Source organism: Cyclopterus lumpus, chromosome 7 (assembly GCF_009769545.1).
Source record: "Cyclopterus lumpus isolate fCycLum1 chromosome 7, fCycLum1.pri, whole genome shotgun sequence".
In the NCBI taxonomy this organism is placed as follows: Eukaryota; Metazoa; Chordata; class Actinopteri; order Perciformes; family Cyclopteridae; genus Cyclopterus; species Cyclopterus lumpus.
In genome coordinates, this window is record NC_046972.1 from 1,970,914 (window position 1) to 1,988,162 (window position 17,249).

The 17,249-nt window shown below is 42.0% G+C and overlaps 2 protein-coding genes and 4 non-coding genes across 9 annotated transcripts; all 6 read left to right on the plus strand.

The window, feature by feature from the left end:
* Window positions 1-296: 296 nt before the first annotated feature.
* rpl10 (ribosomal protein L10) lies at window positions 297-4,800 on the plus strand. The gene is made up of 6 exons (XM_034536289.1): window positions 297-452; window positions 1,532-1,590; window positions 2,094-2,201; window positions 3,780-3,918; window positions 4,116-4,278; window positions 4,601-4,800. The coding sequence occupies exons 1-6, from the start codon at window positions 430-432 to the stop codon at window positions 4,754-4,756; spliced, it is 648 nt and encodes a 215-aa protein (XP_034392180.1). The 5' UTR covers window positions 297-429; the 3' UTR covers window positions 4,757-4,800.
* LOC117734232 lies at window positions 970-1,102 on the plus strand. The gene has a single exon (XR_004609803.1). It is a non-coding gene; the product is annotated as a small nucleolar RNA SNORA70 (small nucleolar RNA).
* LOC117734233 lies at window positions 1,795-1,927 on the plus strand. Its single transcript, XR_004609804.1, has one exon. It is a non-coding gene; the product is annotated as a small nucleolar RNA SNORA70 (small nucleolar RNA).
* LOC117734221 lies at window positions 3,287-3,419 on the plus strand. The gene has a single exon (XR_004609792.1). It is a non-coding gene; the product is annotated as a small nucleolar RNA SNORA70 (small nucleolar RNA).
* On the plus strand, window positions 4,371-4,505 carry LOC117734231. Its single transcript, XR_004609802.1, has one exon. It is a non-coding gene; the product is annotated as a small nucleolar RNA SNORA70 (small nucleolar RNA).
* An 889-nt stretch (window positions 4,801-5,689) lies between the features above and the next one.
* Window positions 5,690-16,768, plus strand: dnase1l1 (deoxyribonuclease I-like 1). Of its 4 annotated transcripts, XM_034536285.1 has the most exons (11): window positions 5,690-5,856; window positions 8,243-8,321; window positions 9,098-9,265; window positions 9,529-9,617; window positions 11,638-11,727; window positions 11,828-11,940; window positions 12,023-12,135; window positions 12,283-12,440; window positions 14,283-14,379; window positions 14,567-14,575; window positions 15,742-16,768. In XM_034536285.1, the coding sequence occupies exons 1-11, from the start codon at window positions 5,705-5,707 to the stop codon at window positions 15,772-15,774; spliced, it is 1,101 nt and encodes a 366-aa protein (XP_034392176.1). In that variant the 5' UTR covers window positions 5,690-5,704; the 3' UTR covers window positions 15,775-16,768. The 4 variants fall into 4 exon arrangements, with proteins under 4 accessions (XP_034392176.1, XP_034392175.1, XP_034392177.1 ...); XM_034536284.1 differs by having other exon boundaries at window positions 14,567-16,766; XM_034536286.1 differs by lacking the exon at window positions 5,690-5,856 and adding an exon at window positions 8,036-8,052 and having other exon boundaries at window positions 14,567-16,766.
* Window positions 16,769-17,249: the final 481 nt, after the last annotated feature.

Sequence of the window (17,249 nt, forward strand, 5' to 3'; positions counted from 1 at the left end):
CAGACAAAAGTCACGGTTCAAGTTTCAGTTTACGGTGAATGTAAGGGAGACTGCCGGCAGTTTGGTCATATAAAACTACACTTCCCAGCATTCAAATGCATTTGTAGTTTGGCAATACATTTATTTTACAATGCTTTTTTTATACTATATATATATATTTGTTATACAGACCCTTTTATATCACCGAAATACCTACCACAACAAAAAACAATACCTAAATGAATATAAAATATATGTCGCACAGGCAAGCTTATCCATATGAGGAAGCGGAAGTCAGCTCGTCTTTCTTTCCGCCATTAGGTGAGTACGTGGTGGGAGCGTGTTTTCGTCGGCTCTCCGTAAAATTGACGGATTTAAACTTCTAGAACAGAAATATCTGCCTCGTTTCAACGAAATAATACATATTCTATTCATTTATAGATCGCAACAATGGGCCGCCGACCAGCCCGATGGTAAGTTGTAGCCATCGTTTGAGAACAGTTTAGTCCCTCTTGAGTAAAATGGCAGCGGCTCCGACTCGCACCATGTGCACGATGCTAACACTCGTACTAGCATCGTGGATTCAATGAGAACCGTGTGTCATTGTAGGATTCGAAAACATGCGTCTGCTACATAGTATGTATCGCAGTTAAAGCTCGTCTTTATCTCGCATGTACATAAAGACGCTCCTGCTCAGCGCCATCTTTATCACGTTGAAGGCGTCCTAAGCTAACCTGAGTTAGCATTGAGCTAGCGCAAACCGGTCCACTCAAATGGGGCTCCTTTTTTAAATAAGCTCTTTATTAAATTTAACCTGAGTTACTAGTAGCATTGTACTGAGTGCAGTTTTCTTGGCCATATTTTAACGTCACCGCTCCGCTGTAATGTCAGCGGTCCCGAAGTCGATGTAAACATTAACAAATGATAAGAAATATGTTTGTTACGATTTAGGGCTAGTCTTTTTTATTACAAAGTAATATGTCTATAACCCTGCAGCTTATTAAGCCGACCAGTTGTACTGCAGTGTGTTTCTGGTGTGCAATGGCTGCAGACAGTGACTCTGTGGTTGTGTATGTCCTCAGCTGGGAGGTGCTGAGTGCTTTAAGGGACCACTGAGACAAAATGTTATCAATGATAATAGATAATCCACTGCCTCCCCCTTTTGGGTGATACAAGTCACACTGGTATGGATGTCTCCGTCCCGATGTTATATTAAAGTTGTTCCATCAAATTCACCTTTTGTTATCACTTAAAAAGCTCTTACACCTTTTATAAGTATGCATTTTGATTTAAACAACTTCTCAGCGTTGCGATGTCTGTTAAGGGGCTTTGGTGTGAACGCACCATTAGTCAGAAATGGCCCGAGCTATTGCTGGATGTTATGTTTTACTAAAATTTATAGTAGCCAGCTGTGTTTGGTCATTCCTGAAAATGCAATTATTATACGTCTCCACGACATGCAAAGAGTATTACTAACAATAAAAAAGATGGCATTAAAAGGCATCTGAAGTCCTGTATGGGTTAATGGTAACATTTAACACTGTCTCCATAGCTATCGTTACTGCAAGAACAAACCCTACCCAAAGTCTCGCTTCTGCAGGGGTGTGCCTGGTAAGCTATACTCTGTTGTGAGAATGTATGATGTCAGGGCAGCAGCCTGTTTTAGCACTTAAGTTCTTATGTTTGAAATGGCAGCTGTCTTTTTGAACCTTGGATTTAGGACAAATCATTTTGATTAAAAAGTAGTATGTTGTAAAAGTTTAATATTTTACAGTCTTTTTTATTACAAAGTAATCATGTCTATAATCTATAACCCTGCAGCTTATTAAGCCGACCAGTTGTACTGCAGTGTGTTTCTGGTGTGCAATGGCTGCAGACAGTGACTCTGTGGTTGTGTATGTCCTCAGCTGGGAGGTGCTGAGTGCTTTAAGGGACCACTGAGACAAAATGTTATCAATGATAATAGATAATCCACTGCCTCCCCCTTTTGGGTGATACAAGTCACACTGGTATGAATGTCTCCGTCCAGATGTTATACTAAAGTTATTCCATCAAATGTGCCTGTGATGGCATCACTTCAAAGCTTTTATAACTGTTTTTTCCTTTGTGTGCAGATCCCAAGATCAGGATCTTTGACTTGGGGAGGAAGAAGGCCAAGGTAGATGAGTTCCCCCTGTGTGGCCACATGGTCTCTGATGAGTATGAACAGCTGTCTTCTGAAGGTAAAGAACCATGACTTAACACATACATGTACATGTCACATTGAGGGTCAGAGTATTTGGAATGAGCTCCTATGTTGTGGAAACACTGGACCCCCCAAAAAAAACCAAGTTGCATGGTAACACATCCAGGTTGGATGATTAACTTCAGTGGCTGAATCTGTATAATGTAAGTTACATTACTATATTAAATATAAGTCGGTGCTGGCTGCTAACTGGTAGTTCTTATGATAATATTCTATATAATTTTGTAATTTCTAAGCACAAAAGATTATTTCATCGATAAGTTATAGCTGGAAGCTGCTTGTCTTTTAAATCAGAATTTCACGGAGAGGAACAATATCAGCGTCTGATGTGATCCCTGTCTGTCATACCAGCTAGATCATCATTGGAAATATCCTGACAAATGATTTGTAGAAAAGAGTGGGAACCCTGTTACACTTAATCTTATTTGTAGATTATTTGTAATTTAATAAATAACCATCAAAGTTTGATCCTAGCTTCACCCTGAGCAGAGCTGGAATAACTGGAAACCCCTTTGGGTGAACGGAGGTCTCGATATGAGGGAAAAAAACTGAAATCTGATTTTCCCTTCTGCCTCTGACGTCGCAGATTTCTGTTTATACATTGCTTTCTGTTGTGCACATGGATGCATATGTTATAGGTAATTACGTGCATGTATGTAGGTATGCATTTTGTTTTAAAGGGTTACTTTTGTTGTGTATATTGCTGAGGTTTGGCATGTGTATGCACATGTATGTCTGATGAACCATGATACTGGAAGATGCATTTATCTGTATATTATATTAAGAGGGTTTGCTCTAGTCACGGTCTGTTCATCCACCTGTGGACACTTTATACAGAAAAAACCAGAGGTGCACTAATGGCACTTTCAACAACTGATCAGTCGTACTAATGACAGCGAGGCTCCAGACTGAAGATTTTAACATCACTGTTCTGTGAAATAATTTCAACGGTCCCGAAGTCAATATAAACATTAAAAAATTCGAATGATAAGGAAATGGTTTCTTTTAGAATTTAAAACCAGTCTTTCTGATTACAAAGTAATATGTCTATAATCTATAACCCTGCAGCTTATTAAGCCGACCAGTTGTACTGCAGTGTGTTTCTGGTGTGCAATGGCTGCAGACAGTGACTCTGTGGTTGTGTATGTCCTCAGCTGGGAGGTGCTGAGTGCTTTAAGGGACCACTGAGACAAAATGTTATCAATGATAATAGATAATCCACTGCATCCCCCTTTTGCGTGATACACGTCACACTGGTATGAATGTCTCCGTCTAGATGTTATATTAAAGTTATTCCATCAAATTGGCATGTGATAGCATCACCTCAAAGCTTTTACACTCGTTTTATTATAAGTATTGTGTACAATAAGCTGCTTAGAGCTAGTCCTTGCTAATATCTATATTGCATCTCTAGAAATGACTATGCCCTCAACATAGAGGGAGGTGCACAAAAGGAAAGTAATCACCCACTAATGCTGGACAAACTGTCTCGGTACAAGCTGAGGTAATTACACTAATGTCTGGTTGACTCTGATTTCTCACCACCCTCTTGTAGCTCTGGAGGCTGCTCGTATCTGTGCCAACAAGTACATGGTGAAGACCTGCGGTAAGGATGGATTCCACATCCGCATGCGTCTGCATCCCTTCCATGTGATCCGCATCAACAAAATGTTGTCCTGTGCTGGAGCTGATAGGTGAGTCTGATGGACAATAACCAAATCATAATCACATGCAGATAGCTGTCAAAATGTTATAAATGGGAATTTAGAATCACTAAGTAATTTAGCGTGGAGGCTTTGTTGTACTGGGTTGATCAGATGACTGATCTTATTGAAAGATAAAGGTTTTTGAGCCAAATCGGGCATCATATCGGCTCTCCTCTGATCCTCAGGCTCCAGACTGGAATGCGTGGGGCTTTCGGTAAACCCCAGGGCACCGTGGCCCGTGTGCACATTGGTCAGGTGATCATGTCTGTACGCACCAAGGCTCAGAACAAGGAGCATGTGGTGGAGGCTCTGCGCAGAGCCAAGTTCAAGTTCCCGGGGCGCCAGAAGGTAAAGCAGCACATCAACACTGAAGCCTCTGGCTTATATTTGTCTTTGTCAGTTGTGTTGACATGCATCCCAAAAGGTGTCATGGCACAGCTCTGCAGCTTATTAAGCTGACTGGTCTCACTGCGGTGTGTGTTTCTGGTGTGCAATGGCTGCAGACAGTGACTCTGTGGTTGTGTATGTCCTCAGCTGGGAGGTGCTGAGTGCTTTAAGGGACCACTGAGACAAAATGCACCATAGTGTCCAAGTGTCTTTCACAAGCTTGGACCTGTAGTTTTACTTATTGTAAGTCTGAACTGACTTCTCTCATTGTTCTCCCCCTCAGATCCATATTTCCAAGAAATACGGCTTCACCAAGTTCAACGCCTCTGAATTTGACGACATGATGGCTGAGAAGCGTCTGATCTCCGACGGCTGTGGCGTGAAGTACATCCCCAGCAGAGGCCCCCTGACCCGCTGGAAGGCTCTGCACGCCAACTAGAGGTGTTCTGTGACAGACCAATAAAAGTGTGACTACAAAAGTGATGGTGGCTTTCATTTAGATTAATTTCACAGGTTACTACATCAGGCAACCATTTCCAATTGGGCTACTTTTTGTACTATTCCATGTAGTACGCTATGGACAGGGGAGTGTTGTCTCGAACCTAATAGCTCTTGTGCTTTCACAGGAAAGATCGATCACCGCTGTAACAAATCATTCCTGCTAGATTAAAATATACCATAATCCATAAAGTGATCGGGTCACCAGACCTTTGAGGATGAGAAGTGTCCAGCGGTCCACACTAAACGTTTTGTCTGGTACTGCATGGGTTCTATATGTTGAAGGTACTAGTGCACTCCATATATTTCAGAAAAGGGTTTGTCCATCCAAGTTGGCAAATTTAATTTTGGTAGTTTGTACTATTAAATGCATTAAATATCCAAACTTCATAGATGACATGAAATTCCAAAGTTTGATCTCACTTTGATTTGATCATAAAGTAGGTATGCTTGTTGCCCATGAAGTCCTGTATCTTCTGAAGGGCAGCTCACGTTGGATCCCCAACAGGAGTGCTTATTGTCCCAACCCAGTGTGGCGACTAATTGGTATTATAGATGTATAAATGGTAAAAATCATATAAATAAGTTAAAATCTGTGTGTATATATATATATATATATGTGTGTGTATGTATGTATATATATATATACATACACACATACATACACAAGCATAACCATAAAGGTACATGCATGTCACTGGCCAGAATACAATCCACTGAAAACATTAGCATGTTTGTCTGACACGGCTGGAATAAAGAGTGGACATTTGAGATTGGTCAACTTTGTCCTGTAGGTACTGTAAGTTTGAACACAACAGGACTTGAAACATGTTCCATCTGACGTTGACATAATGGCTGAAAGTATTTGTTACACATTGCTTCACTGCACATGTATCAGTGTTCAGCAGCTTGGTGCAAATCAGCGTTAGCTGTGAGCACTGGGTTGGTCTTCCCAAATAGAAAAAAAACCTTTCAGGAGAGCAACAGAGGATCCCTCTCCCCGGATGGACAGAAGCACATCAGCTCCATTCAGCCTCTAAGGTAAAGTCTCTGGTGGTGTGTGTGTGTGTTATCAGGTGAAGCAGGTTGTCCATGTGGACGTCTGAGTAGTGATGACAGCGTGTCACAGAAAGCTCCGTGCTGTGTTGGATCTCTGGCGGCGTCCCATTCACCTTCGGCTGCTGTGTTCTGATTGAGCCTTTATGCTTATGAACATAAGCACCACAAACATCCTGGGAAAGGGCATCCTTTCAAAGACCAAACCACAGTACAGTAATCTGTCAATAGAGGAATCTACCTGAGATGATTTGGTACAGATCCATAAAAAAAGTGACAATTCAGAACAGGGCTTATCTATAAACCACGAGGAGAGAATTAGTGCCTAAAGGATTGTTCTCACATCACCTTATATTACCGTGTTATGGACTTTTGATTAATCACAACTTTGTTACATGCATGTGTTATTGAAGAAATATGGCCAAATGAGTGCATTTAGACGGTTAACATTTCCTCTTGTCAGTTAAACACAATGTTTTTATTCGATTCTACTGTATGTTCCAAGTAGATTACAATGAACAGAACAATAACATTTAGGCCACCTCGTGCTTGAAGAATTACTGGTAAAACTGGTAATTAAATGAACAATTAAATAACTTTAACAACCATAATCTCCTGAACAAACGTCTCAGGGAAGGATATTAGTATCATATGAAACGGGGGGGGGGGGGGGGGAACTGGTACCAGATAGGTTCTCTGGTATTAGATGGGTTGTACCAGATGGGTTCTATGGTACCAGGAGTCCCCCCTTTACACACTTACCCACTGTATGATAATCCCTCGCAGTTTGGGTCCAAATCCAAGCAGTTGTTTGCGTACAGTATAAATGATATTTTTGCCTTTTCTACAAATAGAACAGTCTTGGAATTGCATAACTGTGGTATGACTATTCAATTCAGTTTATTTTGTATAGCCCAATATCACAAATTACAAATTTGCCTCAGAGGGCTTTACAATCTGTACACATACAACATCCCTGACCTTTGACCTCACATCGGATCAGGAAAAACTCCCCAAAAATAACCTTTGACAGGGAAAAAAGGGAAGAAACCTTCAGGAGAGCAACAGAGGAGGATCCCTCTCCCCGGATGGACAGAAGCAATAGATGTCATGTGACCAGATGAACAGAGTTACAACACATTCAATGAATATGACAGAATGTATGAATGGACCTCCACAATCCATGAAACAGAAGGAGGTAGAGAGGAGGGGGGAGGAGACTAGAAAGCATAAATGCGGTATGGCTAGAAAGCTGAGACTTGTATTCTCACTGTATTCACGTGTGATGATGTTGGTCCTCACAGAAGTGAGACTACTGACGTCACTGTATACAATGACATGTGACCTCTGGGATAATCAGACTAAACTGAGATCTTCAGAGCATTCAAAGGATGCATGGCTTTAGTAATATTGACAATAAGGGGCTTCAAAGCTCGCCATCCAAGCGCAGAAAAATGCAATCCATGTACTTCAATCCTCGTGTTCTAGAAGCCCTTATACTCTAACTGTCAACATTAGAAAAGCTCCGAACAAAAGTTAATGTTTATTACAGATGTATGACACAAAAACTTGACACAGCTGCATTTCATTTTAATCTTCAGGTTGATGAACACCACTTCTATGTGGCATCTTCTGCTGACCTCCTATCTCCCTCTAGAAAATACTCTGCCTCCATAAAAAAGGTGTCTATGTGAGTTAAAGTCTCACAGTTTGATACTACAAAATACACCTGAAACCACTTATTATTTATGCTGAAGATGATGATGATGATGTTTATTATGATAACGTTGTTATTATTGTTTAATCTTGTATTATTGGAAACCAGTTAAATACTGGACATGACATGTGACCGTGAATCTTGTCTGATGCAGTTCTTGCTGCAATATAAGGAAACATATGAATAAGAGGGTATATTTAGACTCCACCCATTTTCTGCCCTAACTACTTTGAACCTCCTCCACCCCATTCTGTCAAAGTAAACAGGAAGTAGAGAGAAGTGAGAACGCCCAGTCCTGCTTTCCACCACAGTCGACTCCCAGTGTCACAACTGCTTTTGCTGGTGCTACCAGTCCAAAGTGTGCATGTGTGTGATTGTGAGAGAAAGAACGAGGAAGCACACTGTTTGTACCAAGAGTACGGAAACAGAAAGACTAAAGATGGAACAAGTTGTACTGTCCAAATGTACACATTGCTTAACACAATAAAACACCAAATCTCTTTGTATAATCACTTAGTTACATGAAAGCTGATTAATGTTTAAATATGAAAATCTGAATAAAAGAAACAAAAGTCAATACTGATCTTATTATTAACTGAGGAAACTGTCAGCAGAGTATCTGTTTATCTGCAGTCAGATAAATCCCTCCCACAGGAAACCCAGTAGCCCAGTAACAGCTTCCAGTTCCACCAGAGAAGGAGGTGCAAGGAGCAACACCCGGAACAACAAGCTGGTAAGTCGCTGGTGCCCCAACCAGACTTTATTCTTTAAAAGAGTGAGTCAAGGATACAAACGGCTACGGGGAATCTGAACTGTAACCGGAGATGTCTGAATGTTAACTGTGTGTGTGTGTGTGTGTGTGAGAGAGAGAGAGAGAGAGAGAGAGAGAGAGAGAGAGAGAGAGAGAGAGAGAGAGAGAGAGAGAGAGAGAGAGAGAGAGAGAGAGAGAGAGAGCCCTACAAACAGAACACATGCTTGACTGTGACTGTGCTCACTGTGTTTTTATACTCACATAGGAACAGCTTTACGTATGGATTGTGTAACGTTAAGTGTGTGCAGCTGTGAAACCCCACAGGGGGACACTGTAAATGTATATAGCGATGATATTGTTTGTTTTAAACCAACCCTGAATAAAGAGGGCGGAGCCTCTGCTGCCCTTTGACCTTTCGCACAGGTTTCTGTTTTCATGTTGACTGTGACTGTGTGGTGTGAATGAAACATTGTCTTGTATCTTTGTGTGTGTGTCTGTGTGGTGTGATAGCAGTGAGTGGGCTTTTCCTGTTGTTTTTATGATCAACATGTGTGAACGTTAGATAATCCTGATGTGTAGGTGGAACCGTAGCTCCTCCCGTCAGTGTGTGAATGATGTCATGTAGTGTTAAAGAGCTTTGAGCGGTCAGAAGACTAGAAAAGAGCTCTACAAGTACAGGTCTGTTTACATTCTATTTGTCCTCAGCTCATTTTGTACAGGACGTGTGATCCACAGTGTAAATCTCATTTCTGTTGCAGCTCTGTGCCATGAGGTCCTCTTCCCTCCTCCTCCTCCTCTTCCTCACCTTCCTGGTGGGTGTGTGTGAGGTTCAAGGAGCCTCAGATTTTCGAATCTGTGCCTTCAACCTCCATCACTTTGGGGACTCCAAGTCCAAGAAGAGCAATGTCATGCACACCCTCACCAGGGTGAGACACAGATAGCCGGAGATGTTGTACCTGTACCTAATATGTAGAATAACTTATTTGCTATATTCTATCAACACAATAGGTGCCACTAAAAAGGAACAAATGTTGAGATGTAATTGGTCAAGTAGGACAAATTGGCAGCAAGGCTCACTGCATGGTATCCACACACCATAACATAGCTAGGATCCTCATACCCACAATGCAACATTCTGTGTGTCACCATGAAAATCACTTCATTTTTCATTGCTGTGATCTGTGTCCAGATCATCGCTCGCTGTGATGTGTGTTTGCTTCAGGAAGTGAGAGACACACAAGGGAAAGCTGTACCACTGCTGCTCAGCCGCCTGAACAGGTGATTGATACACACACACACACACACACACACACACACACACACATAGAGAAACAGACACACACAGACACACAGAAACAGACACACACACACACACACATACAGACACACACACACGTAGAGAAACAGACACACACACACACACACACACACACACACACACAGAGAAACACACACACAGACACACACACACAGAGAAACAGACACACACACACACATAGAGAAACGGACACACACACATAGAGAAACAGACACACACACACACACACACACACACAGAGAAACACACACACACACACAGACAGACACACAGAAACAGACACACACACATAGAGAAACAGACACACACACACAGAGAAACACACACACACATAGAGAAACACACACACACACATACAGACACACAGAAACAGACACACACACATAGAGAAACAGACACACACACACACAGAGAAACAAACACACAGACACATACAGACACACACACATAGAGAAACAGACACAAACACACACACACGTAGAGAAACAGACACACACACACACACACACACACACAGAGAAACACACACACAGACACAGTAAGCAGACGTGACTGCACGGTGACATACATGATCCTCTGGTGGGGCCCTTCAAGACCCTTCAAGGCCCTTCTGGCCGTTCCAAAGTCAAGGCTCAAAGGGTGACCGTGCTTTTGCCATCAGAGCCCCTCGACTTTGGAACGACCTACCTGAGGGGATAAGACTAGCAGAATCATAAGCTTCTTTTAAATCACTTCTTAAAACCCATTTTTATAGAACTGCTTTTAAGTGATGTCGTCCTTTTATGCAGTTTCCCCTTGTTTCCCCTATTTTAGTTTGTCTGTTCTGCTTTATTTTGTATTTGTAATTTTCTATTCCTCTATTGCGTTCATTGCCTCATATATTTTCTGAAATGTTTACTTGTATTGATGTTATGTTTTTACCTTGCTTATATGTAGAGCACTTTGTAAACTCTGTTTTTAAAGGTGCTATATAAATAAATGTATTATTATTATTTTTATTTTTAATTTTTATTTAACCTTTATTTAGCCAGGCGAAACAGATTAAGAACAAATTCTTATTTTCAACTGTGGCCTGACAAGAGGCGAAAACCTCTTGAGGGAAAGGAGAGGAAAATAAATAAATAAAAGTTTTAAAAAGTGCCACGGAGTGAAGAAAGCAACATGCTAACAGCCTGAGAAACAGCTGCATTCTTCTTTCAGCAAGTCCGTGATCTTGGCTTTAAAGGCCGACTTGGAGACGTAGGAGTGAAGTTACAAGTATTTCTGTAGTTCATTCCAGGTTGTAGCTGCGGCAACATTAAACGAAGACAAACCAAGTGCAGAGAAACTCTTAGGGACATCCAACAAAATACGGTTAGCAGAGCGAGTGTTGTAAGCAGGGCATGAGATGTGCAGCAGCTGACACAGGTAGGGCGGAGATAAACCAAGGAGAGTTGTATAGATTAACAAGAACCAGTGAATTTTTCGACGTGTACACAAAGATGGCCAGTTTAGTGATGAATATAGAGTGCACTGGTGTGTTCTGAAGGGAGCATTTGTTACAAACCGGATTGCAGAGTTGTAGAGAACATCAAGCTTTTGTAGCGAACCCTTGCATGCTGATCTGTAGACGCCATCCCCATAATCAAACATGTGAAGGATGGTCATTTGTACAAGTGTTTTTTTAGCAGAGGCGGTGAAAGCAGAGCGCATTCTGTAGAGGAACCCAATTTTTGATTTGATTTTGGACAGCAGTTTATCAATGTGGATGGAGAAGGAGAGAGTATTGTCTAGCCAGATTCCTAACTATTTATATTCAGTAACCTGGTCTAGAGGAGCCCATCAAAGGTAGAAATGCTAGGGGTAATTAAGGGTGCACGTCCCTTCTTACCAAACCACATTACTTTGGTCTTAGAGGCATTTAATTGCTATTATACGTACAGTGAGACAATAGTATTCAGAGTTGCATCACTTCCCTAACTTTGTCTCTTCAATATTCAGGTATGACGCTCAACACGACTATAAAGCAGTGGCCAGTGAGAGACTGGGCAGGTCTTCCTCGTACCAGGAGCAGTATGTGTTTGTTTACAGGTGAGCAGAACTCCTGTCACTCTTCAACGCGTCACCAAAATGTTGAGACAGTCTAAGTACAGGCAGTACTGTTTAATGTGAAACATCTGAACGTGTGCAGGACTGACACAGCGACTCTCACTGGCCAGTATCAGTACCCAGATGATCGACCAGGAGATGTTGACGCTTTCTCCAGAGAGCCTTTTGTTGTCCGCTTCAAAGCCCCCAAGACAGGTCAGTACCCTCAGGATTCTCTTCTGTAATAATGGTGTTAAACATAAACACCTTATGCTGCATCCCCCCTTCCTATATTCAGATATAAAGGAGTTTGTCCTCATACCTCAGCACACCACTCCAACCAACACCACTAAAGAGCTGGACGCACTGTATGACGTATTGGAACAGGTGAAGACGATGTGGAAAACTCAGGTAAAAGCTTGTTTTGCTGAATGCCAATAGCTACTAGAACTGTGAGACACTCTTTTAAATAACACCGTTTTAAAGTTCAGCCAATTATGATTTTTTAGCCTCACAACAAATGTTATTGTGCTTGTGTGTGTTTATGTGTTTTTGCAGAATGTGATGCTTCTCGGGGACTTCAATGCTGATTGCGGCTACCTCGCTAAGAAGAACAGGAAGAAAGTGCGCCTGATTACAGGGAAGAGCCTCTACTGGCTCATTCCAGAAAAGACCGACACCACTGTGCGATTGAGTACCTCCTGCACCTACGACAGGTGAACTCACACTCCTTAGAGGTGCAATGTGTAGGATCTGGTCATAATTTTAGTCTAAAACATAAACAATTTACATTGTCAAGATTTATTTGACCTGTATTTAACCAGGTGAAATCAGTTGAGAACCAATTCTCATTTCCAATGATGACCTGGCCAAGAGGCAGTAGCACAGTCCAGACAACACAGATACAATACAACACAGATACAATACAGTATGACAAACACATGAGAACATGGCTAAAAACAATATGGGTAAATTAATAAACACTATGTACACACAAAAAAAAAAGGCGGATTACTGGATGTTCTTTGTAAAAAAAAAAAGGAAGAGAGAGAGAAGTGATGGCTGGTCAGCAAGTACAGCTGTCAACTTGACTTGTTGACAGAAATGTGCAGAAGATTTCAGTCTTGACGTTATGTCAAAGACATCTATGTTTTGAGGTAGCTAGTGAAATAAGAATGCTAACCAGCTAGCCGCGGCCCTTCCCATCTTGTAATACCACTTGTACCTAGAGAAGCGATAGTGAGTAATTGTATTGTCCAGTCTGGACGAAGAAGTAGAGCTGGCTTGAGAGCTTGTGGTACATACATCCCAAATCTCCTAATTGTTGCTCCTCGCTCGAACTTGAACCTGCCATATTGACGGCCGTCCCAAAGCTCATGGCTGCAGTCCAATAGTCCTTTTTGCTCAGGAAGATTCTAACAGAGTGAAATGACCCGGAAGTATCTATGTGGCCGCCATGATACGTGCTGGTTGAATTCTCTAAATGCAAAGGAAAGGAGATTCAATGCTTCCTTACTTAGCTCCTATAGCGTAGGAAACACTGGACCTTCCATTGAAAGGAGATAATGCCGCCCCACAATTCCTTGCGGCGGCAACATTTAAAGTGACGCACCAATTGGCAAAGTATCTAAGATGATCTTTTTTGTAGTGCATCTCCTAAAGATTGTAGTTTCACGCTGCAGACTGATGTCACTAATATGCGCTTGCCAACGCATCATTACGTAGTTTAATGAAAGTGGAGTCGGATTCTCTAAACACAGCGCAGTTGTCTTTTCCTAACTCCTCATTCAATTCAATTCAGTTTATTTTGTAGAGCCCAAAATCACAAATTCCCCTCAGAGGGCTTTACAATCTGTACACATAAGACATCCCTAACCTTTGACCTCACATCGGATCAGGAAAAACTCCTGAAAACAGAAAAAACCCTTTCACAGGGAGAAAAGGGAAGAAACCTTCAGGAGAGCAACAGAGGAGGATCCCTCTCCCCAGATGGACAGAAGCAATAGATGTCATGTGTACAGAATGAACAGAGTTAAGGAGTTACTACACATTCAATGAATATGACAAAAAATTATGAATAATGAGAAGTAGACATGGACCACAGTCCAGACCTCCACAATCCATGAAACAGAAGGAGGAAGAGAGGAGGGGGGGGCATCAGCAGGGCCACGGCAGGAGGCTGGTCCAAGGAGGCATTGCGAAGGAGGCCAGACCAATGAGGTTGGCCTTTGAGGCAGGCGGGACAGAGAAGGGGGCAGGGCCATTGGTAAGGAGGCCAGGTCTAGGCCAGAGGCTGGATGCAGGAGGCGGGGGCAAGGACCCAGGACCAGCATCAGACACCTCCAGGTCCAATGGACCCTATGAAACCTGAAGTCACAAAGACTCCGGGAGGAAGCAGAGTTAGTAAGGTGCAATGAAGAGATGTAAATAAAATTGGTCCAAGCACAGAATGTAGGTTTGAACAGGCTTTAAACATGCCCTCATATTTTGATTGAGAAAAAAATAAGAAAACATTAGTAACACGTATATTATGGTCTGTCCTGTCTGTGATACAACAGGATCGTTGTGCATGGGGAAAGGTTTGCCAGGGCAATTGTGCCCCTTTCAGCCAGCCCATTTAACTTCCAGCTGGAATACCGACTCACAGAGGAACAGGTAACTGTAGCATTTCTTTTTACAATCTACACTAGAAATGACGAAGGCACTTGCAAATGACATGGTAGTACAACATGTAAACCATACATCTGGCTAAAATATGCAAATACCCCAAATAAGACCCAGGCTCTATTCTATAGATGTGTGCTGAGGTTGCTAAACTGTTTCTTCTGTGCTTTCCTTTCAGGCGCTGGAGGTTAGTGACCATTACCCTGTGGAGGTCCTGCTGAAGGACAACGCATACAACGTCTCCTTTAATGCTGCCACTTCCATGTCCCTTTATTTGTTCCTCCTCAGCCACTTTTTCTTCTAGATGTTGACATGGTAGTTATTATTATCAATCTCAGGACATCCTCAGAAAGGCATCCGTCAAGAATTCTAATAATTCCCCAATGTGTAGATTCCAACTTTACAAATATCACTGATTACACTCCACAAGAATGGGTCTCCATGTTAGGTTCAGGGTCAGGAAAAACAACAGAAAATTACACAACTGTTGATATTTACCAATATGTAGCTCACACAATAATAACCTCATGTGTATATGCGGGAGTATGATTTAAGTGTAAAGGTTCTCCATATGACCAGCATTAATATAGCAGCCAACAACTGTTATCTATATAAAAATATAGTGATGTCATGTCTACATGAGCAGAGAATGATGTCCCTCTCCCTCCCTGTGTGTTATAATCCCAGCTTCTTATCTCTGTTATCTCTGTTTGTGTGCCCCACTGGCTCTGCACTGCCACTCTTTCAGCAGTTACAGCTGATGATGCTGTTCCGACCGACAGCAACGTCGTGGAAGCATATAGAACATACCCTTGCATCGTTAGCACTGTTAGCTACGAGCTGTTGCAATGTTGAGAGCCGTGTGGAGGCAATCCTCTCATAGATTCGCACTGAATTCCATATCTAGCTCCTTTTAAAATTGTGCTTCACTGCACTGCAGAGAAAACAGTACATATGGTTGTCGATGAATTGTTTCCTCAAATGAGTAATCTGTTAACTTAATGTAGTTGATTTGCTCCCTCAGTTGTCCCCTTTTATTCATCTTCCTAAATAGAGTGCTGTGAGGATGACATATTGTTGTAGGCAAACCATGGGGGAAAAAAAAATGTCATAGACATTTTTGATTATAAAGAAGTCCAATAATCAGAAGCCAAACCATGAAATGTGTTTTGTTTGTACTCTCATCCTCTTTCTTCTTCCTTCTTTTTCTCCCCATTCTGATTTTCATAAATTGTATTATACTATTCTCTCATTCTCTGTTTGGAGCAAAGAGTTATTCCTAAAGTTCTCTTTTCTCTGATCACTTTGACATTTTGCACAAAAAAACCCATTATATTGTGGAACTGCGAAAAGGGAAGGAAGCAACAAGTTCCTGCTGTAACCTGAACACCTGGTTGATCATAATGCCCGCCGTCTCCCGGGCAGAGGGGAGCTTGGGCAGAGCGAGGAAGTGGGCAGCTTTGGAGGAGCGGTCTACCACCGTGACGATGACCGTGTTCCCCTGCGAGGGTGGCAGGCCTGTGACGAAGTCCAAGGCGATGTGAGACCAGGGACGATGTGGCACCGGGAGTGGTTGCAGTAGGCTGGAAGAGGGTCGATGTGATGACTTGTTGCGGGAACAGGTAGAGCAGGCCAGGACAAATGCTCTGGTGTCTGCCTCCAGCGACTTCCACCAAAAAGTCTGCCAGAGCATGTCGATGTTACGCCTGATGCCCGTGTTACAGGAGAAACGAGGGTTATGAGCCCATTGGAGCATTTGGGAGCGTACAGGCGGGGGAACAAAGAGGTGGCCGGGAGGCCCGTCTCCGGGGACAGGAGACAGGGAGAGTGATCCTCGGGGGAGAACTGGCGAGAGAGCGTCAGGTTTAGTATTTTTGTGGCCCGGACAGTAGGAGATGGAGAAGTCGAAACGTCCAAAGAATACAACCACCGCGCTTGGCGGGAGTTTAACCTCTTGACCGTCCGGATGTACTCCAAATTGACAACATGGTCTACGGTGGAGGTGATACTCGTGAGGGGGGCTGCAAGCTTGCTGTAGTTCCTGATAAAACGGTGGTAGAAGTTTGCGAAGCCCAGGAACTGCTGGAGCTGTTTCATAGAGGAGGGGGTCGTCCACTCCGTTACCGCCTTGACCTTCTCCGGATTAGCCCTTACCTGACCCGTCTCAATGATTAACCCCAGGAACCGAACAGAGGTTACGTGGAACTCACATTTCTCTGCTTTAACAAACAGCTTGTTCTCCAGTAGGCGCTCAACTTCAATCTTCTTTCCAGGATGATCTGAAGGGCTTAAAGATGATACAACAGACTTTTCACTGCTTCTCACTTGACGTTATGTGGACCCCAATAAACGCACACTTTCTGTGTTTTGTTATGTTATAGACTGTTGCTTTAACTGATCCAATCTTTCCAAAAATAATCATGCATGATGCCAGTCAAGGCCTGAACACATTTACATGAAACATTCGAAATTGTCATAGGAATACCTACAAAAAAAATTAAGTTGGAGACCATAATATATATCTAAAATATATATATATATAAATACATATATATATTTTAAATACATATTTGTTCTAAATATAAACTATATATTTATAGACACATATATATAATTATATCTGTATCATATATATATGTACACACATATACACATAAATATATATATATATATATATATATATAGATATACAACAGATTTGTATAGGGCAGGGAAGAAGTTTACTCAGATGATGATTTCTTTTCCAGCATTTATTTGCTCCTGCAGAAGACAATTAAACACACATATTGTCTTACAAAAGGTAAGAACAAATTAAAATGACACGTTTTAGACACTAATATTTTCTAGCTATACGAGTTGTC

Bases quoted from the DNA above. Each gene is read 5' to 3' on its own strand.
- rpl10 (XM_034536289.1), top strand. From the start codon at position 430: ATGGGCCGCCGACCAGCCCGATG. The intron at 2,202-3,779 runs GTAAAGAACCAT...ACCCTCTTGTAG, and splicing joins TGAACAGCTGTCTTCTGAAG to CTCTGGAGGCTGCTCGTATC. The intron at 4,279-4,600 runs GTAAAGCAGCAC...TCTCCCCCTCAG, and splicing joins AGTTCCCGGGGCGCCAGAAG to ATCCATATTTCCAAGAAATA.
- dnase1l1 (XM_034536284.1), top strand. From the start codon at position 5,705: ATGTATCAGTGTTCAGCAGCTTGGTGCAAATCAGCGTTAGCTGTGAGC. The intron at 11,941-12,022 runs GTCAGTACCCTC...TCCTATATTCAG, and splicing joins CTTCAAAGCCCCCAAGACAG to ATATAAAGGAGTTTGTCCTC. The intron at 12,136-12,282 runs GTAAAAGCTTGT...GTGTTTTTGCAG, and splicing joins AGACGATGTGGAAAACTCAG to AATGTGATGCTTCTCGGGGA.